The following is a 15,498-nucleotide window of genomic DNA, read 5'->3' on the forward strand; positions in this document are numbered from 1 at the left end:
AGAGGATGACAGAGGAGGAGATGGTTAGATGGCATCACCAACTCAATGGACATGAGTTTGAGCAAGCTCCAGGAGATGGTAAAGGACAGGGAAGCCTGGCGTGCTGCAGTCCATGGGGCTGCAAAGAGTGAGACATGAATGAGCTACTAAACAACAACAACAACAACAACAAATCATTCCTCCTATCTCTGAAACAAAAATAATAAAGGAAGCCTTCCTGCTTGCAGAGCATGTGTGCCACGCTGGAGACTGCACGCTTCCTTCCTTCAGAAGTTCTAGTTCATCCTCACACAGGAGTGGGTGTGCAGGCAGGGCTGTCTTCAGTAGTTCCCTGATGGGAGGGACACAGTGCCGGCAAGAACTCAGGGGTAGGAAATGAGGTGGCCCTGGACCTGATCTCATGGTGAGGGACACTCCCAAGGCAGCAGGCAGGCACTATGTCTAGCGGAGAGGAAATCTGCCTATTTCATCATGAAATACAGTGGTTTCTGAATCCGGAGCTGGAATTCAGCCCTGCACCAACTCTGATGAGCTCTTCCAGGTAGAAGTGATCCCTAAGGCCTGCTAAGAGTCGGCCAGAGGCCTCCCAGCAGGTCCGCCGTCAGCCCCAGCTGGTATTAAGGAGCCTGGTCCCTTGGCTGGGGCTGTGGGTGGGGAGGGGGTGGTGACAAGTCTCCTGATTCACCCCAGGCAGCCTCCCGCTCCCCGGCAAAGTGCTGGGGCACCGTCAGCCTCAAATCCTTCTCTTTCCCTTTGCCTCTGTCCCCCTCCCACCCGTCTGCTCCCATCCTCACCCCAGAAGGACCTCCCTGTGCCCCTTGGCACCAGAGGATGATCACCCTGAGGAGGGCTGAGAGGCTAGGATGGAAGGTGAAGAAGAGCAGAGTTCGGCTCATGGTGTAGGAGAGAAAAGATCCCGGAGAGGAGGTGAAACGGAGAACAGGAGGAAGTATGAGATATTATGTAAGAAGGAGCAGAATTTAACCATTAATTAGCTTTGTGAGACAGGGAGTCAAAACCAGATCCTGGGATGGGAGCAGAGTCTGCTGTTTCCAAAACAAGTGAAAGCCGTGGCCTGCAGGGGCACTCCGGCAGGAAGCCAGCTCCGAGGCTGCTCTGAGCACGGGTGCAGGGTGGGGTCTGGGTTCGACGGCCCCTACTGCACAGGCGCCGATCAACTGTTTCTTCCAAGCAGGGAGGAAAGAGGCCACTCTCAGCCCTGACTGGCCACAGCGGAGCATAACGGGGGTGATCGCGGTAATGGCTTTCAAGCTACTGGGCTTAACCCTGCCCCTCACAGTACATAAACCTCAGCATTAGAGTCGTTAACTCTGGCCCTGGCCTGTGTCCTCGCGGCTTTTTATCAAAACAGCCCTGCAGAGAAGCCGACAGCTTGTGAAATGGTTCTCACTTGCTCCTCTGGCTGCTCAGAAACTTTCCCTCCTCAGCCCACACCTCCTCAGTGCACGTGCCCACCATGTGAAGGCCCAGGCTGCACACAGAGGAGGCGACATCGGGGCCAAGGATCTTTCTGGGCGGCAGGGTGGGGCCGAAGGGCCAAACCCCACGGACCAATCCCTCTGCAAAGTCTCGTGACAGCGCATGCTTCCAAGGAGGCATTTCCAGGCACCACCTGTGGACCTGCGTCTCTGTTCTGGGGCTGAGAGAGGACCTGAGGGCAGGAGCAGAGAGCCAGGCAACAGCTCCCTTTCCAGGAGATGGGCAAATGCTTTCTCAGGGAACTCCAGGCCTCAGGATCAGAACAAGGGCACCGGAAGGTCCCTAATCCAGAGCACTGGGGACTCTTAAGGAGCCAGGGACACCAGGGGCCTAGACCCGTGTACCACTGCTCCTCGGGGGCAGCCTTTCTGCCCCAACCTCCTCCTCCACAGCCCCCACAGACAGCTCCTGTCATAGCCTTGCTCCCCTCCCTCATCTCCACACCACTCCAACCCGAGTTTCCCTCTTTGCAGGGGCCGACAAGACCAGGAGGTTCTGGGGAAGCTGTCTCTACTTGACCCCCAAGTGCGGTGTGAAGCCAAGATGAGAGGCCCAGAGCGGGCAGGGAAGGGCTGGCTTATTCCCGCCCATCCTCCCTGCTTCCCTGAGGGCTCGGTGCTGCCCGTCTCCTTCTTGCCAGAAGGAGCTCTACTTGGAAAGACGTGAAGTGTGAAGTTTCCTGCACGTCTGGAAGGCAACAAAACACTCCCGTACAGACATCCTGCACGTCCCAGCCTTCATCACCATCTGGCGGTACCTCCCCCGACCACTGGGCTAGGTGCTCTCCTGCAGTGTGACGGTAATCCCAAGGGCTGAGACCTCTCATGTCTGCGAAGGTCCCCTATGCTAGTCCTTGAGTTCCCAAAGAGCGGTGTGTGCTAAGTCGTTCAGTCGTCCCCGATGCTTTGTGACCCCATGGACTGCAGCCTGCCAGGCTGCTCTGACAATGGGATTTTTTAGGCAAGAATACTGGAGTGGGTGGTCTTGCCTTCTCCGGGGCATCTCCCCAAGCCTGGGATTGAACCCGCGTCTCTGGCACTGGCAGGCAGATTGTCACAGAGCCACCTGCGAAGCCCAAGAAGCAGGGACCTCAGCTTTTCTCACCTGTATTCTTAGCACCTAGGCAAGGCACTCAATAACATCTGGGAGAGAAAGAATGAATTCAGATTACCTGAGAAGTGGTACAGACTGCTGGTGAAGAACATAAGCACCTGGACTGGAATCCCAGTGCTGTTACTTTATGACCAGTGTGAGCCTCAGTTTCCCCATCAGTAAAATGGGCTAACAGGTGGTACCCACCCTCCAAAGAATAATGTGAATGTTCAATAAGATGGTGCAAGGAAAAGCCTGGGATCAGATTGGGGGCAAGCAGGCAGGAAGCGGGAGGTGATCAGACTTGGTTCACATTTAAGCAGTTGCCAGGTAACTTCTGGAAACTTAAGAGAACATCAACACCAGTTAGGTGTGGGCGTTGACTGCGCACCTTCAGGCCATGATTATGGCCATTTTAATGCCGAAGAGGAGCCAGGTACAATGTCCCGGCGTCTTGTCTGAGGACCTGTGGGCAGGAAGCCTCTGGGGCTACAGGAGGCAGCGCAGAAGTCAAAACCACAAACCCATCAGGAAAGGTCAAATGGGAAGCCGTCTCTCCATCTGTCTCGCCTTCCAATTGTCACCCTGCTGTCAGGAACCGAAGCACTCGTTCCACCAGGCTCTGAACCCCCTTTGCTTCCTGTACGTACGTCTCCAATCTGCCCCCCTCCCCTTGCTCCCACCTCACGGTGCTGCCCACGTCAATCCTCCCACACGTTTCTGCCAGGACTAATTCATGCTCCTCAGATACTCCTACTGCCAGTTTTCTTTTTTCACAGAACAAGTAGCTGAAATCACTTTTAATGTTCCATAAAGCAAACAATCCTGGGGAGGACTGGGTGGGGGATACATGGAGAAACATCAAATACATCACAGAACAGCCTCGATAAAAGATTTGTTTATATTTCAGGGTGCCCTTAATTTTCACATCAGGCATCATCTTTCTAATTTGGAAGTTAAGAGAATGAAAAGAGGGTTCCTCCAGCCATGCTCCCAAGCAGGCCACCAGCTGTACATCACAGAGGCTGCACAATCAGAAGTACACATGGAGCTCTAAAGATGACTGCCGGACACACACCCATTCCCCAATCCCTTCCCCCAACCATCTTGACTACAGAAGCTAAAAAGCTCAAGTCTGCTTTCCTAAAAGCCTTCCTTGAACCTGGGTGTAGCCACATGATACAACAGGGGTTGCAGAACATCAGTGGAATTTGGCTGCGCGTTTGTGGCAAAGTGCTTGCTTTCTTGTTACTCACAGTGCCTCTTTTGCTTCTTTCTGTCTTGAATGGAAACATGATGTCTGATCTGCAGCAGCTATCTTGCAACCATGAGGTGACAGGCAGGAAGGAATGGCTGATGAGGACCATGGAAATGCCAACTCATTTGGCAGGATAGGATAGGATAGAGGCCTATCATAGTTTGGTCCCAGCAACTGGGACTTCTTCTTTGGGAAGGAATCTCCCATTTATTAAGTTGCCATAACTTGGATTTTCAGTTACTTGCAGCTAAAAGCATTACTGACTCAATATCTCATCCTTGTCTATATAGCAAGACCTCATCACTAATTCAACACTATTGCTGTCATACCAGGTTTTAAAGTAGATGTCCTGTCTCACTTGATCTTCTTTGAAGTTTTAGACCCATTTATCCAAGAATCATTTATTTCTACATCTCTACTCAAATGATTCATTGTCACTGCAAACTCAAAAGGGTCAGGACTGTGTCTCTTCCAGGACTCCCTATGCCAGTGAGTAGCTTTATCATTCACTTTGTGTCCAGGTCAGGGGCTTTTGACATCATCTCCTACACGCAATTTCAATATCATTCAATATCACCAAGTTCTTAGGCTTTGCCATATGAATATTTTACTAACCTACCCATTTATTCCCACTACCATCTAAGTTATGCGTGCCTGGAACGCTGCAATAACCTCCTAGCTGGTCTCTCTGCATCCTCACTTGCTCTTTCCATGGTGAATTTATAAAAACACAAATCTGATCATGTTACTCCTTTCCTTAGAATCCTTTAATGGTTTCTCAGGACTCCCATGATAAAGTACGGATTTCTTAAGGCACTGCCTGATCTGGCTCCTAACCATTTCTTCAGGTTTTCCAGTCCTACCTTGAGTTTCTCCTCTTGGCTCTCTTAGTTTCAGCTATACCGTCATTATTTCAGTTTCTTAAATGTGTCATACACATTTCTGTTTTAGAACTACCACTTGTTTTGTTCCCTATATGGAGTGACAGGGGTTCCCTTACAGCTTCATGGCTTATTTAACCCTTACGCATCCCTCTACAGCTCAAACAATAATTTTCTATTTCAGATGTTATACTTTTATGTTCTAGATTTCCATTTTTAAAAAAATGTTTCCATTTCTGTCCAGAGATTCCCCTGTCCACTCACCTGCTCACTCCTTATTACCATCTTTTCCTTTATCTCAGGATGTATCTCTCTTGTGCTGACTCCCTTTCCCCCCTTTATCATGGATCACAATTTCCTGGTTCTTTGCAAATCTTGTAATTTTTTACTACATGTTGGACACTTCAGATGAAACCAACCTTTCAGCGAGTCTGAACTATGCTGTTTCCCTTTTAAGGTGTTGAGTTTTGTTCTGAAAGTTACTTTTGAAACTGTCAGGCTTATTTTTAATTAAGGTGAGTCTATTTTGATTTTGTCCTTGGTCCTAAAGAGTCATGCACATTTGTAATATATAGCCTTCCTGGGGTCTCAACTGCATACTTTCAGCTGAACCGTAACTCCAAGTCTCAGAGCACTGTGTAGCCCCCTGATAGCTCTGTTCTCCTCTTAATCCCATAGCAATCATTTTCTATTAGGCCTTATGAAGTCTTGCTTTGTGCACATGTAGCCCTCAGTCAAGGATGTGCAGTGAACACAGATATCTGCTCACCCTTACCACTCCCACACCACCCCTTCTTCTGATTTTCAGGGCAAACCAAGTGTTGACTTCTACTGTCAGCTTTTGCAGTTAATTCTTCCCTGGAGTTCATCAAGAAGCAGGCAAGTCACCATGGTAACTAACCACTTCTGCTGAACAGTTGAAAATTCACAGCTGACAATTTAAAGAATAATGCCACTCAGGTTATTACATTTCCAATTAGAGGCAGAGGTCAAACAGAAGAGCTAATTAGGTGGCCTTCCCACCAATGCCTATCAGAGTCATCTGACAGGTCCCTGGGGTGACCTGGCACGCCTCCTGGTGATGCAGTCTCCCCAACTGCCAGCAGGTGGGGGCCCCACTGCCTGGGCTGTTACAAAAAGCTGTGTCCCCAGCTTGCTTCTATTCAGCCTCTCAATACTACCAGCATGCTTGAAAGGAGCAAGGCATTATGTTAGCAAGTTCTAACGAGTAGTTCTCCAAAACCATATGCTACATTCTGGATAAATTAAAATGGGGAACATTTTCATTTAAGACATGTCTTTTGAGTGAGAGAACTAGAGGTCATATAACCATATGGCACTGGTCTGGTGAATTGGAGTACTATAGTTCTAATTCAGCAAAGTTTTGTAGTGATCAGAGGTTATTTATACCTTGTGCTTATTTTGCAATATAAAAATTACAGAATTGGATCTGACCCAAAGTCCACTTCAGTCCAGTACCCTATCTGTGATGTAGCAACCCATGGGCTATGATGGAAAGGTACAACCATCCTACGTATGGTGGTTACCATAAAGTAAGAACTACCATGACATACCATCAGTAACTCTGCATGATGTCTTTAGCTTTTCAGATCCTGCTGACTTCCAGTCTTATGCTAATACAGAGATTATCAAATTGCCACAGGAAATGCCCCCCTTGATTTGTTCTAATCACTTTTCTCTGGAATTTCAGGAAGTGATCGATCAATTCCATATCCTGAAACGTGGTAGGCTCAAAGAATATCTTGCACAGAGTGGTTCTGGCATACCCTTAATAAGCTATTTTACCCAGGCTATTGGTGATTTAGTAAGCAAGCCCCACCTTTCAATGGTTGGTTTTGCCTTGAATTTCTGAAAACATAAAGAGCCAGAGGCAACTTAAAGATCACTTGGTCGCACCCTCTCCTTCTATTGATGAGGAAACTGAACTTCGGGGACCCACACTGGTTTACACTATTAATCAGAGACACAACAAGAGTTAGAGTCCAAAGCTTTGCTTCCTGCCTTGGTTCACTTTCACCCTGGCCTTCCCGCATGAAGACTGCCATCTCCTCACTCCTTTAGATGGTCTCCTCTGGACCCTCAGAAATGTCATTCTATCTTTCTGGAGGTCTTACTAGAACTACACAGATGAAAATATTTTTTTCCTTTCTAGTTTTATTGCTGATACAGCCACAGATAAAGATGAATGTTTTTTGGCCTTTAGAGCAGTACAGTGATTTGTTGAAAGGTCAGCAAACAGTGGCCTACAGTGACCTCCAGGTGCTATTCTTGATTTCCAACTGAAGGACCCAAATCCATCAAGCTCTATGTGAGTGACCCTGAGGTCCACGTGCTTCCTGTCTGCATGCCCATGGCTCTAACAGCCCTAACTAGAGTTCACCCCCAACAGTGAGGCTGACATTCAGAAGACCTGCTCAAACGTAAGCCTTATTGGGGCACCTCCAGGCTGACACTCACCTTTGCATAAGCAGTTGTCTTAATAAACCACTGTCTGAGGTACTTCTGCTCCACCTTTGCTCCAGAACGCCATGAACAGCCATGTTCATCCACCTGCTCATTGGCAAGCACTGTTTGGTCCACCGGGTCCCAGTTAACCAAGGCCTGTTATAATTCATGAAACAAAATGATGCAATCTGGTGAGTATACTGAATAGGATCATATGGAGGTCCCTCACAAGTGAGAGGGTCTACAAAGGCAGTATCTCTGCTCTGAGACTTACGGGCATCTCCTTGGAGCATTGTTTGGCAAGGAAGCCACCAGCAAGCTGAAAAGAGAGAATGTGAACCGCCTCAGTGCTTTCACCTCATCAGCACAGGCCTGGGAAGGGAGGCTGTATGCATGTGACTAACTCAAGTTCAGAATCTGCTTGTATAAAAGGATGGACTTGCAGATTGGAAATTTTAGTAAACAGAAGAAAAGAAGAAAAAAATGATACCCAGAACTTAGCAGAATTGGGTTATTTTAGGGAAAAAAATAGGTTTATCTTAACAGAAATAGCCAGTACTTCCTGAGTGATTACCATGTGCCAGATGCTGTATCAGAGGCTTCCCTAAGGTTGGCTCTTATAATCCTTGGGACAACCTTTTGAGGCAAGAATATTACTATCCTCATGTTGCATAGGAGGAAGTTAAGGAACAGGGAGATTAAACAACGTGCCTGAGGTCACACAGTCAGTAAGTAAGAGAGATAGCAGGGCAGGAACTCAAACTGTAACTGTAAGCATTTTTGTGATTTTTTTTAAATTTCTGTTTAAATTACGGTACAACACACAGAGCACTGTGAATAAATCTCACATGTACAGCTCCATCTATTTCCACCACTGCTCATCAAGACACAGAGCATTCCCAGCACCCCAGAAAAGTCTGTCTGCCTTCTCCCAATCAACATCTGCCCCCCAAAAGGTAACAATAGTCTGAGATCTTTCTCCATAGATTTCTTTGTCTGATAGAACCTATAGTCTGAACCACGATGAAGTTTCTCTCTATAGAGTTCTAATTCATTTTTAGTTTCATTTAAAATACCCCTGCCATTTATATTCACTCCTTTTAAAAAAGCATTTGTTTCTATTTATTTCTTTATTTGGCTGTGCCAGCTCTTAGTTGCCACATGTGGGATCGTTGTAGCATGCAGGATCTTTAGTTGTGGCATGTGGGATCTAGGTCCCTGACCAGGGATACAACCCAGGCCCCCAGCATTGGGACCACCGGAGAAGTCCCCTGCATTCACTTCTTTATGACATTTAGGTACTACTTAGCACAAAAAGGGCAATGAATACAGAGACGTGTTTGGGCAGTAAAACATATATATTGTGTTTTAAAATTTTAATAAACGATTCTAATAAGACGTTGTGCTGAATATTGCCCATTTGCCCCTCTAATCCTCTTTCCACCATGTTCCGTGGTGGAAGCTGTCCCCTGTGCCCACATTAACCTGGACCCTTGCCCTCTGACTGGGTTCCACCAGTGAGAGGCCCCCGGCTCCTTCTCCCGTGGGTCACGGACTGGCCCCTCCACTGCTCCAGCTGCCGCTCCCCCAGTTCCAGGAATGGCTCCCCTATGTCACCCCTGCCCCCGAGGTGGGCAAAGGCTTCCTTCTGGTCCTAGTGCCAGGTGCTGGCCCACCCGTGGTGGGCTTCCCCAAACTCTGCACAGAATCCGTCTTTTCATTCCATTTTCTTCAGTGACTGCTGTCAGGGAGGCCCCCTTTTCTTCTGCTGGGACCCCGACTGATCCAAAGACTTATCTAAAAATTACAGAAAAAGGAGGAGTGGACGAGAGGCTAATTTCTATGGGTTGTGATTTTACAACCAAAAAGTAATATACCCACTGGAAATTTTAAACCTGTAAAGCATAGACTAGGAGTGGGAAAGACATGCACAGAGTGATTTTTCTCCCCTCTTTCTACAGTCCCCCAGATCCTTGAATCCATAGACAGAGAGAGATAAAATATAGGACAAATGGCTGCAGACCTAAAACCTTGAGGTGAACAAGCCAAGGGTGGCTTACTTATCTACTACCACTGCCCGTATTAGGGGTGAGCGGAAGGATACCACTTAAAAGATACAAAGAGAGGGCCCAGTACTGTTCAGTGACAAGGCCAGCTCCTTCAAGAGCCCCCTGCCCCCCAAACCCAAAACTAATGCACCAGTGAAACAGCACAAAGTATGAAAGGAGAACAAAAGCCCTGTATGCCTTCACCTCTGCCTCCTGCCCCCACTGCACACCTCGGGTGACACGAAGAAGCAAACACTCAACCCTGGGGATTGCAAGAACAGGACAGGACTTGATTTTCTCATCGACATTTCCCACACAGCCTGGCAGCTCTCAGACTCCAAGTTACAAAATGCAATGAGGGACGTGTGTTCCTAAGAGGTTTACACGTTATAACAAAACCCTGCTGTCAAATGAAAGACAAACAGAAGCAAAACACAAAAGCAATTTTTCCCCAGTGAAAGTCTTGATGGGAGAGAGGAAAAATACAAAAGGAAATAAAGTTTCCAATCAAAGATGCATTCAAATCAAAGGGACATCCCTGGTGGTCTAGTGGCTAAGAGTCTGTGCTCCCAATGCAGCGGGGGCCTGGGTTCAGTCTCTGGTCAGGAAACTAGATCCCACATACCTCAATTAAGATCTGCTGCAGCCAAATAATAATAATATAAAAAAGATGCATTCTTGTAAGTACTCAGTCTCGTTTCTTCTCAGGACCGTGATCCATCTCAAGCACAGAGTTACAGAGTTCAGTCTTGGCCTTTCCGCAGGTGGTAAACCCATAGGTGGTCAAAATCCAGGGCCTATAGGGTCCAGGGTGTACAGCACCCATGGCCTCTTGAAGGTCTGGAGTTGACTTCCAAATCTCTTTCTCTGGGTCTCCTCTCTTACGTAATAGTCTCTAACCTATAGCTTCCCTTTAAGCCATAGTCTGTCTTCTTTCACCTGGCATTCCTGGGTTTTCACATTTTGAACACTTACTTTGATGGATGCCCTGACTTTTTTTTTTTTTTTAATTTTTATTTATTTATTTTTTTGTCATACATTGATATGAATCGGCCATAGATTTACACGTATTCCCCATCCCGATCCCCCCTCCCACCTCCCTCTCCACCCGATTCCTCTGGGTCTTCCCAGTGCACCAGGCCCGAGCACTTGTCTCATGCATCCCACCTGGGCTGGTGATCTGTTTCACCATAAATAGTATACATGCTGTTCTTTTGAAATATCCCACCCTCACATTCTCCCACAGAGTTCAAAAGTCTGTTCTGTATTTCTGTGTCTCTTTTTCCGTTTTGCATATAGAGTTATCGTTACCTTCTTTCTAAATTCCATATATATGTGTTAGTATGCTGTAATGTTCTTTATCTTTCTGGCTTACTTCACTCTGTATAAGGGGCTCCAGTTTCATCCATCTCATTAGGACTGGTTCAAATGAATTCTTTTTAATGGCTGAGTAATATTCCATGGTATATATGTACCACAGCTTCCTTATCCATTCATCTGCTGATGGGCATCTAGGTTGCTTCCATGTCCTGGCTATTATAAACAGTGCTGCGATGAACATTGGGGTGCACGTGTCTCTTTCAGATCTGGTTTCCTCAGTGTGTATATCCAGAAGTGGGATTGCTGGGTCATATGGCAGTTCTATTTCCAGTTTTTTAAGAAATCTCCACACTGTTTTCCAGAGCGGCTGTACTAGTTTGCATTCCCACCAACAGTGTAAGAGGGTTCCCTTTTCTCCACAGCCTCTCCAGCATTTATTGCTTGTAGACTTTTGGATAGCAGCCATCCTGACTGGCGAGTAATGGTACCTCATTGTGGTTTTGATTTGCATTTCTCTAATAATGAGTGATGTTGAGCATCTTTTCATGTGTTTGTTAGCCATCTGTATGTCTTCTTTGGAGAAATGTCTGTTTAGTTCTTTGGCCCATTTTTTGATTGGGTCATTTATTTTTCTGGAATTGAGCTTCAGGAGTTGCTTGTATATTTTTGAGATTAATCCTTTGTCTGTTTCTTCATTTGCTATTATTTTCTCCCAATCTGAGGGCTGTCTTTTCACCTTACTTATAGTTTCCTTTGTAGGATGCCCTGATTTTTAAGCAAGCACAGTTATGCTCCACAGAATACAGTTTATGGACAACTTCATTGACTGTGGTCACTACCCAGCTTAATTATGATCTCTATCACCTCCAAGGCTAACTCCATGCTCCTTACAGTCAACTAGTCTTATGAGCAAAATACAGCCTATCTCTGTATTTCCCAGGCAACTTTAAATCATTGTCGCTCCCTTCCCCTCCCCTTCTTGGCTGTTGGGCTCTTGGAGTCTTGGGAGACCATGGGGTCCACTGGGGATTCTCAAGGCCGTTTCATTCTGATTTTTTTTAAATTTAGTTTTAATTGGAGGATAACTGCTTTACAGTGTTACGCTGGTTTCTGCCATTCGACAACGTGAATCGGCCATAAGTACACACGTGTCCCCCCCCTCGAACCTCCTTCTCACCCCGCTCCTGTCCTACCCCTCTAGGTTGTCACAGAGCACTGGGCTGAGCTCCCTACCATACAACAACTTCCCACTAGCTGTCTGTTTTAAATATGGTGATGTATAGCGTTGAATCAGCCTGATTTTGAGTTTATCTGCCCTCTTCTCTGCGACACAGCTGCCCTGGTGCCTACCGCCCCAGCAGGCCTCCTGTGTCAAAGCTCGTCCTTTCTCATCTCATCCTCTCCTTCCTCTGGATCCTCTCTCCGCCTGCCTCCCTGGCCCTCACCCTCTTCACCGGCTGCCAGTCCCAAAGGGAGTACCTCCTCCATCAGCATGCTTTTGGCTCCTGCCTGGCCACAGCACCACTCTTCAGGCTCGGGCTGCTCTCCATCATTTCCCTGGCTTCTTTCTCCTCGAGCTCTCCTTCCGTGTGACTGGAGACCTTTTCTGAGTATCCTGCCATGCAGCTTCAGCTTCCAAAGGCTGGCGAGATATGCTTTAGGGTATTGATTTTCTCAAGGACTATTAGCTTTTTTCTTGACAAAACCTCACTTAATTAAGGAACACCACATAGATCTCATTAAAGGATCTAATTCTCAAAATCGATTTTGCTCTATTCCATCCAGAATGGGCCTGACTTTGGACTCGGTCCAGAATGGGGAGGGGGGTGGGGGGGTGGAAAGTTCCCAAGGCCGCCGCTTGTTGCTTGCACTACCTTCCAGAGCCACCAGGGGGCAGACTGGGTGAGGCTGCCTGTTCGTTCACCACGCTTCTTCAAGTAGCTCAGGCTGGTGAATTAGCACTAGCAGCAGGTGCTGCTGAAATCAAGAGTCAAAGACAAATTCACAGATTAAGTGGCGCTCCACAGTTCCCTAGAACGTCCAAGTAGAACACGGCATTATTCTCTCTACTAGCTACATCCACGGAATTTTTGTTCTTTTAACCAGAGAGGTGATATTTAATGTTCTCCCAAGAAGAAGTCTCTATAATCATATTTTTGGCTGAAAATATTTTTGTTCCATGAGAGCAAGAACAGATTCGCTTCTGCAATGGAAATAACCATTTTGACGGACAGTGACTGTTAAGAACAAGAGTTAGCTGAAAAAAAAAAAAAAGCAGGACCTAAAAGTTGAGAATTATGTTTTTTTTTTCCAGTCAACAAATTTATATTTTAGCATTAATAAGAATTACAATCCATTATAATTTACACTAAGGATTACAGTCTGGAAGAAAGTACAGTTTAAACACTACTCGATTTTTCTCAGAAGAGAGATGAAAACTGGAATGGAAACTTAGGAAAGATGCCATAGCCTCTACCTTCTGAAGCTTATGAATGGGCTACAAGTAAAGGTAAAATCAGAAGAAATTGGCCTTTGTTAAAGGAACTTCTGTTAGGAGTAAAATTAGATCTCCATATGATTTTTATGTGGGCAAGAAAGGATTGAATTTCTTTGTAGAATAAGATAGGAACAAAGTTCTACTGTGTAAAGCCGGCTGATCAATAAACGTGTGTTCATTTTATTATTCATAAAAAAAAAAGAACAAAAGTTAGACTCCAGCTCTGCTTTGTAATGCTCTGCTAAAATACTCCCCTAAATGTCCATTTATACTTGTAGTGGAACTGAATCTAAGGATTAAGGCTATCTTTATTTAAAAAGAAAAAAACAGGTTATGACAATGCCACTAGAGGAAAAGTATTAATATGTGAACTTTTTTGCCAAATATGCTTTACAAAGTATGCTATATGAAATTTTTTTTTAATCAAATTAACTTGCTTATGCTAACTTCAAAAGCTTATATATTGAAATAAACCCCAAGAATAGAAACCTAAGTGTATTGGTATGCTTCATGTTTTAAAGCCAAGTTGAAAATGGCTATCCAATAAAAGGAAATCTACCTGGGGAAAAATACCTTGGATTAGAGATAACTCTGGTCTTCAAACAATGTACCAAGTTTGCATGTTTACATTCTTTTTATGATTTTTTTTTAAGATCATGTCATTTAGTGACTTAAAAGAACACACCAAAAAAATTTAAATTAACATCCAGCAATAAAAACACTGTATTTCTAAATGAATACCCATGGAACAATCTACACTGTTTTTCTGTAATACCTTTCCATGTGCAGGTTGCCTCAGAATGAGCCAAGAAGCTTCAGGATTTTTTAACTTTTTGTTTTTCCAATTTAAATATCATAATCACCCTAGGTAACTACAGGCATGCACAGATGGGCACTTATTAAGGACGTACTCTGTGCCAGGCACCATCCCAGCCTCCCCACAAGCATTCACCAGTTTAACCCTCATAATGACCCTCTGAGGCGGGGAGAAGAGGCTTGTGGTAGGCAGAACAAGTGCACCCCAAAGATGTCTGTGTCCTACGTCACCCAGAACCTGGATGCCCGTGTCACTTGCAACCGGTGAGTGTGTTACCTATATGGCAAAGGGATCTTTGAAGATATACGATTAATGAAGGATTTGGAGATGGGGGGATTAACCTGGATTAACCAGATGGGCCCAAAGTAATGAAAAAAAGCTCTTATAGGAGAAAGAAGGCAAAAGAGTCAGAGTCTGAGTCTGAGAAGATATGACGATGGAAGCACAGTCAGAGAGATTTCAAGATGCTCTGGTTTTGAGGATGGAGAGGGGTCCAAAGTCAAGGATGGGAGCAGCCTCCAGAAGCTGGACAAGGCAAGAAAGAGATTTTCCTCTAGTGCCTTCAGAAAGAAGGCAGCTCTGACAACATCTTGATTTGTATCCCAGTGAGACCTATTTCATGGACTTCTGACCGCAGGAACTGTGAAACAATGAATCTGTGTTGTTCTAAGCGACCCAGTTTGTGGTAATTTGTTACAGCAGCAGCATCAGGAAAGGAATATAGGCTGTTTCCATGAGAGAAGGAGTCAGAGGGAAGACTGGACCGAATTCCCAGGGGTGCGCAATTAGAGGGGTGTGCGTGTGTGTCACACTGACTCGGAAACAACTGGGGAGAAGAGAGATATCCGGACCCAGGAGCACGGTGGTGCTCATGCAGTGGGGGACCTCCTGGAACCCCTTCCATGTTTAGAAAAGTTACTCAGCTCCTGAGGCGGTGCTTATGACTGGCTTTGGCTCCAACCCAATATTGAAGGGGTTAAGCTACCTACTTGGGTTTGATGTACTTAGAACCGAAGCAGCACTAACAAAGATCGAAGCAAGTGTCCTATGAAGGAATATTACAGTAAATATTCAGTATATTCAGAGTCAGCTTAACTATACAACACACACAAAAAATCAAGTGTCTCATAAAGGGCTATCACACAGCCAAGGGCTCTGTGCAAGAACTGTTTACACTGCTATATTAACGTGTCAGCTCTTTCATATCCCATCCGTATAAAGAGTAACGAAGCAACTGAGGAGAGTTAACACTGGCTAATCTAACTGATGCCGTGTACCACTGCTTACACTCTAAAGAGCAGTTATATCTGTTTTACCTGCAGGATGTCCTCTGCTTAGCTGTGGCTTTTTCATGTGCTAGTAACTTTGATTTCTGTCTGTCCTTCCTGCTATCACTTGGGATACACAATGTGGCTTGTTATCTCATAATCCCTCTGCCGGGACCCATGGGTGATTCCAGACGGGAACCCGTCTGGCGAATGATTCTGATCATTCTGGGCTCTTCTGGGAAGGAGTCTGCCAGGCTGCTCGGTTAGCACCGAATCTGCTGATGAGAGTGGGAAGCTGATGATTTTCCCACCAATTTCCTTCCGACCCTTTTGCTTCTGAATATTGAATAA

General features: G+C 45.8%; 1 protein-coding gene across 1 annotated transcript in view; it reads right to left on the reverse strand.

Annotated features, from left to right (window-relative positions):
• Positions 1-15,498, reverse strand: part of LARS2 (leucyl-tRNA synthetase 2, mitochondrial) — a 145,769-nt gene that overhangs the window by 72,978 nt on the left and 57,293 nt on the right. The window contains exon 7 of the mRNA XM_043886184.1: positions 7,210-7,353. Within this exon, the coding sequence (XP_043742119.1) occupies positions 7,210-7,353 (144 nt within the window). The remainder of the gene's footprint in view (positions 1-7,209; positions 7,354-15,498) is intronic.

This window comes from Cervus elaphus, chromosome 24, assembly GCF_910594005.1.
Source record: "Cervus elaphus chromosome 24, mCerEla1.1, whole genome shotgun sequence".
In the NCBI taxonomy this organism is placed as follows: Eukaryota; Metazoa; Chordata; class Mammalia; order Artiodactyla; family Cervidae; genus Cervus; species Cervus elaphus.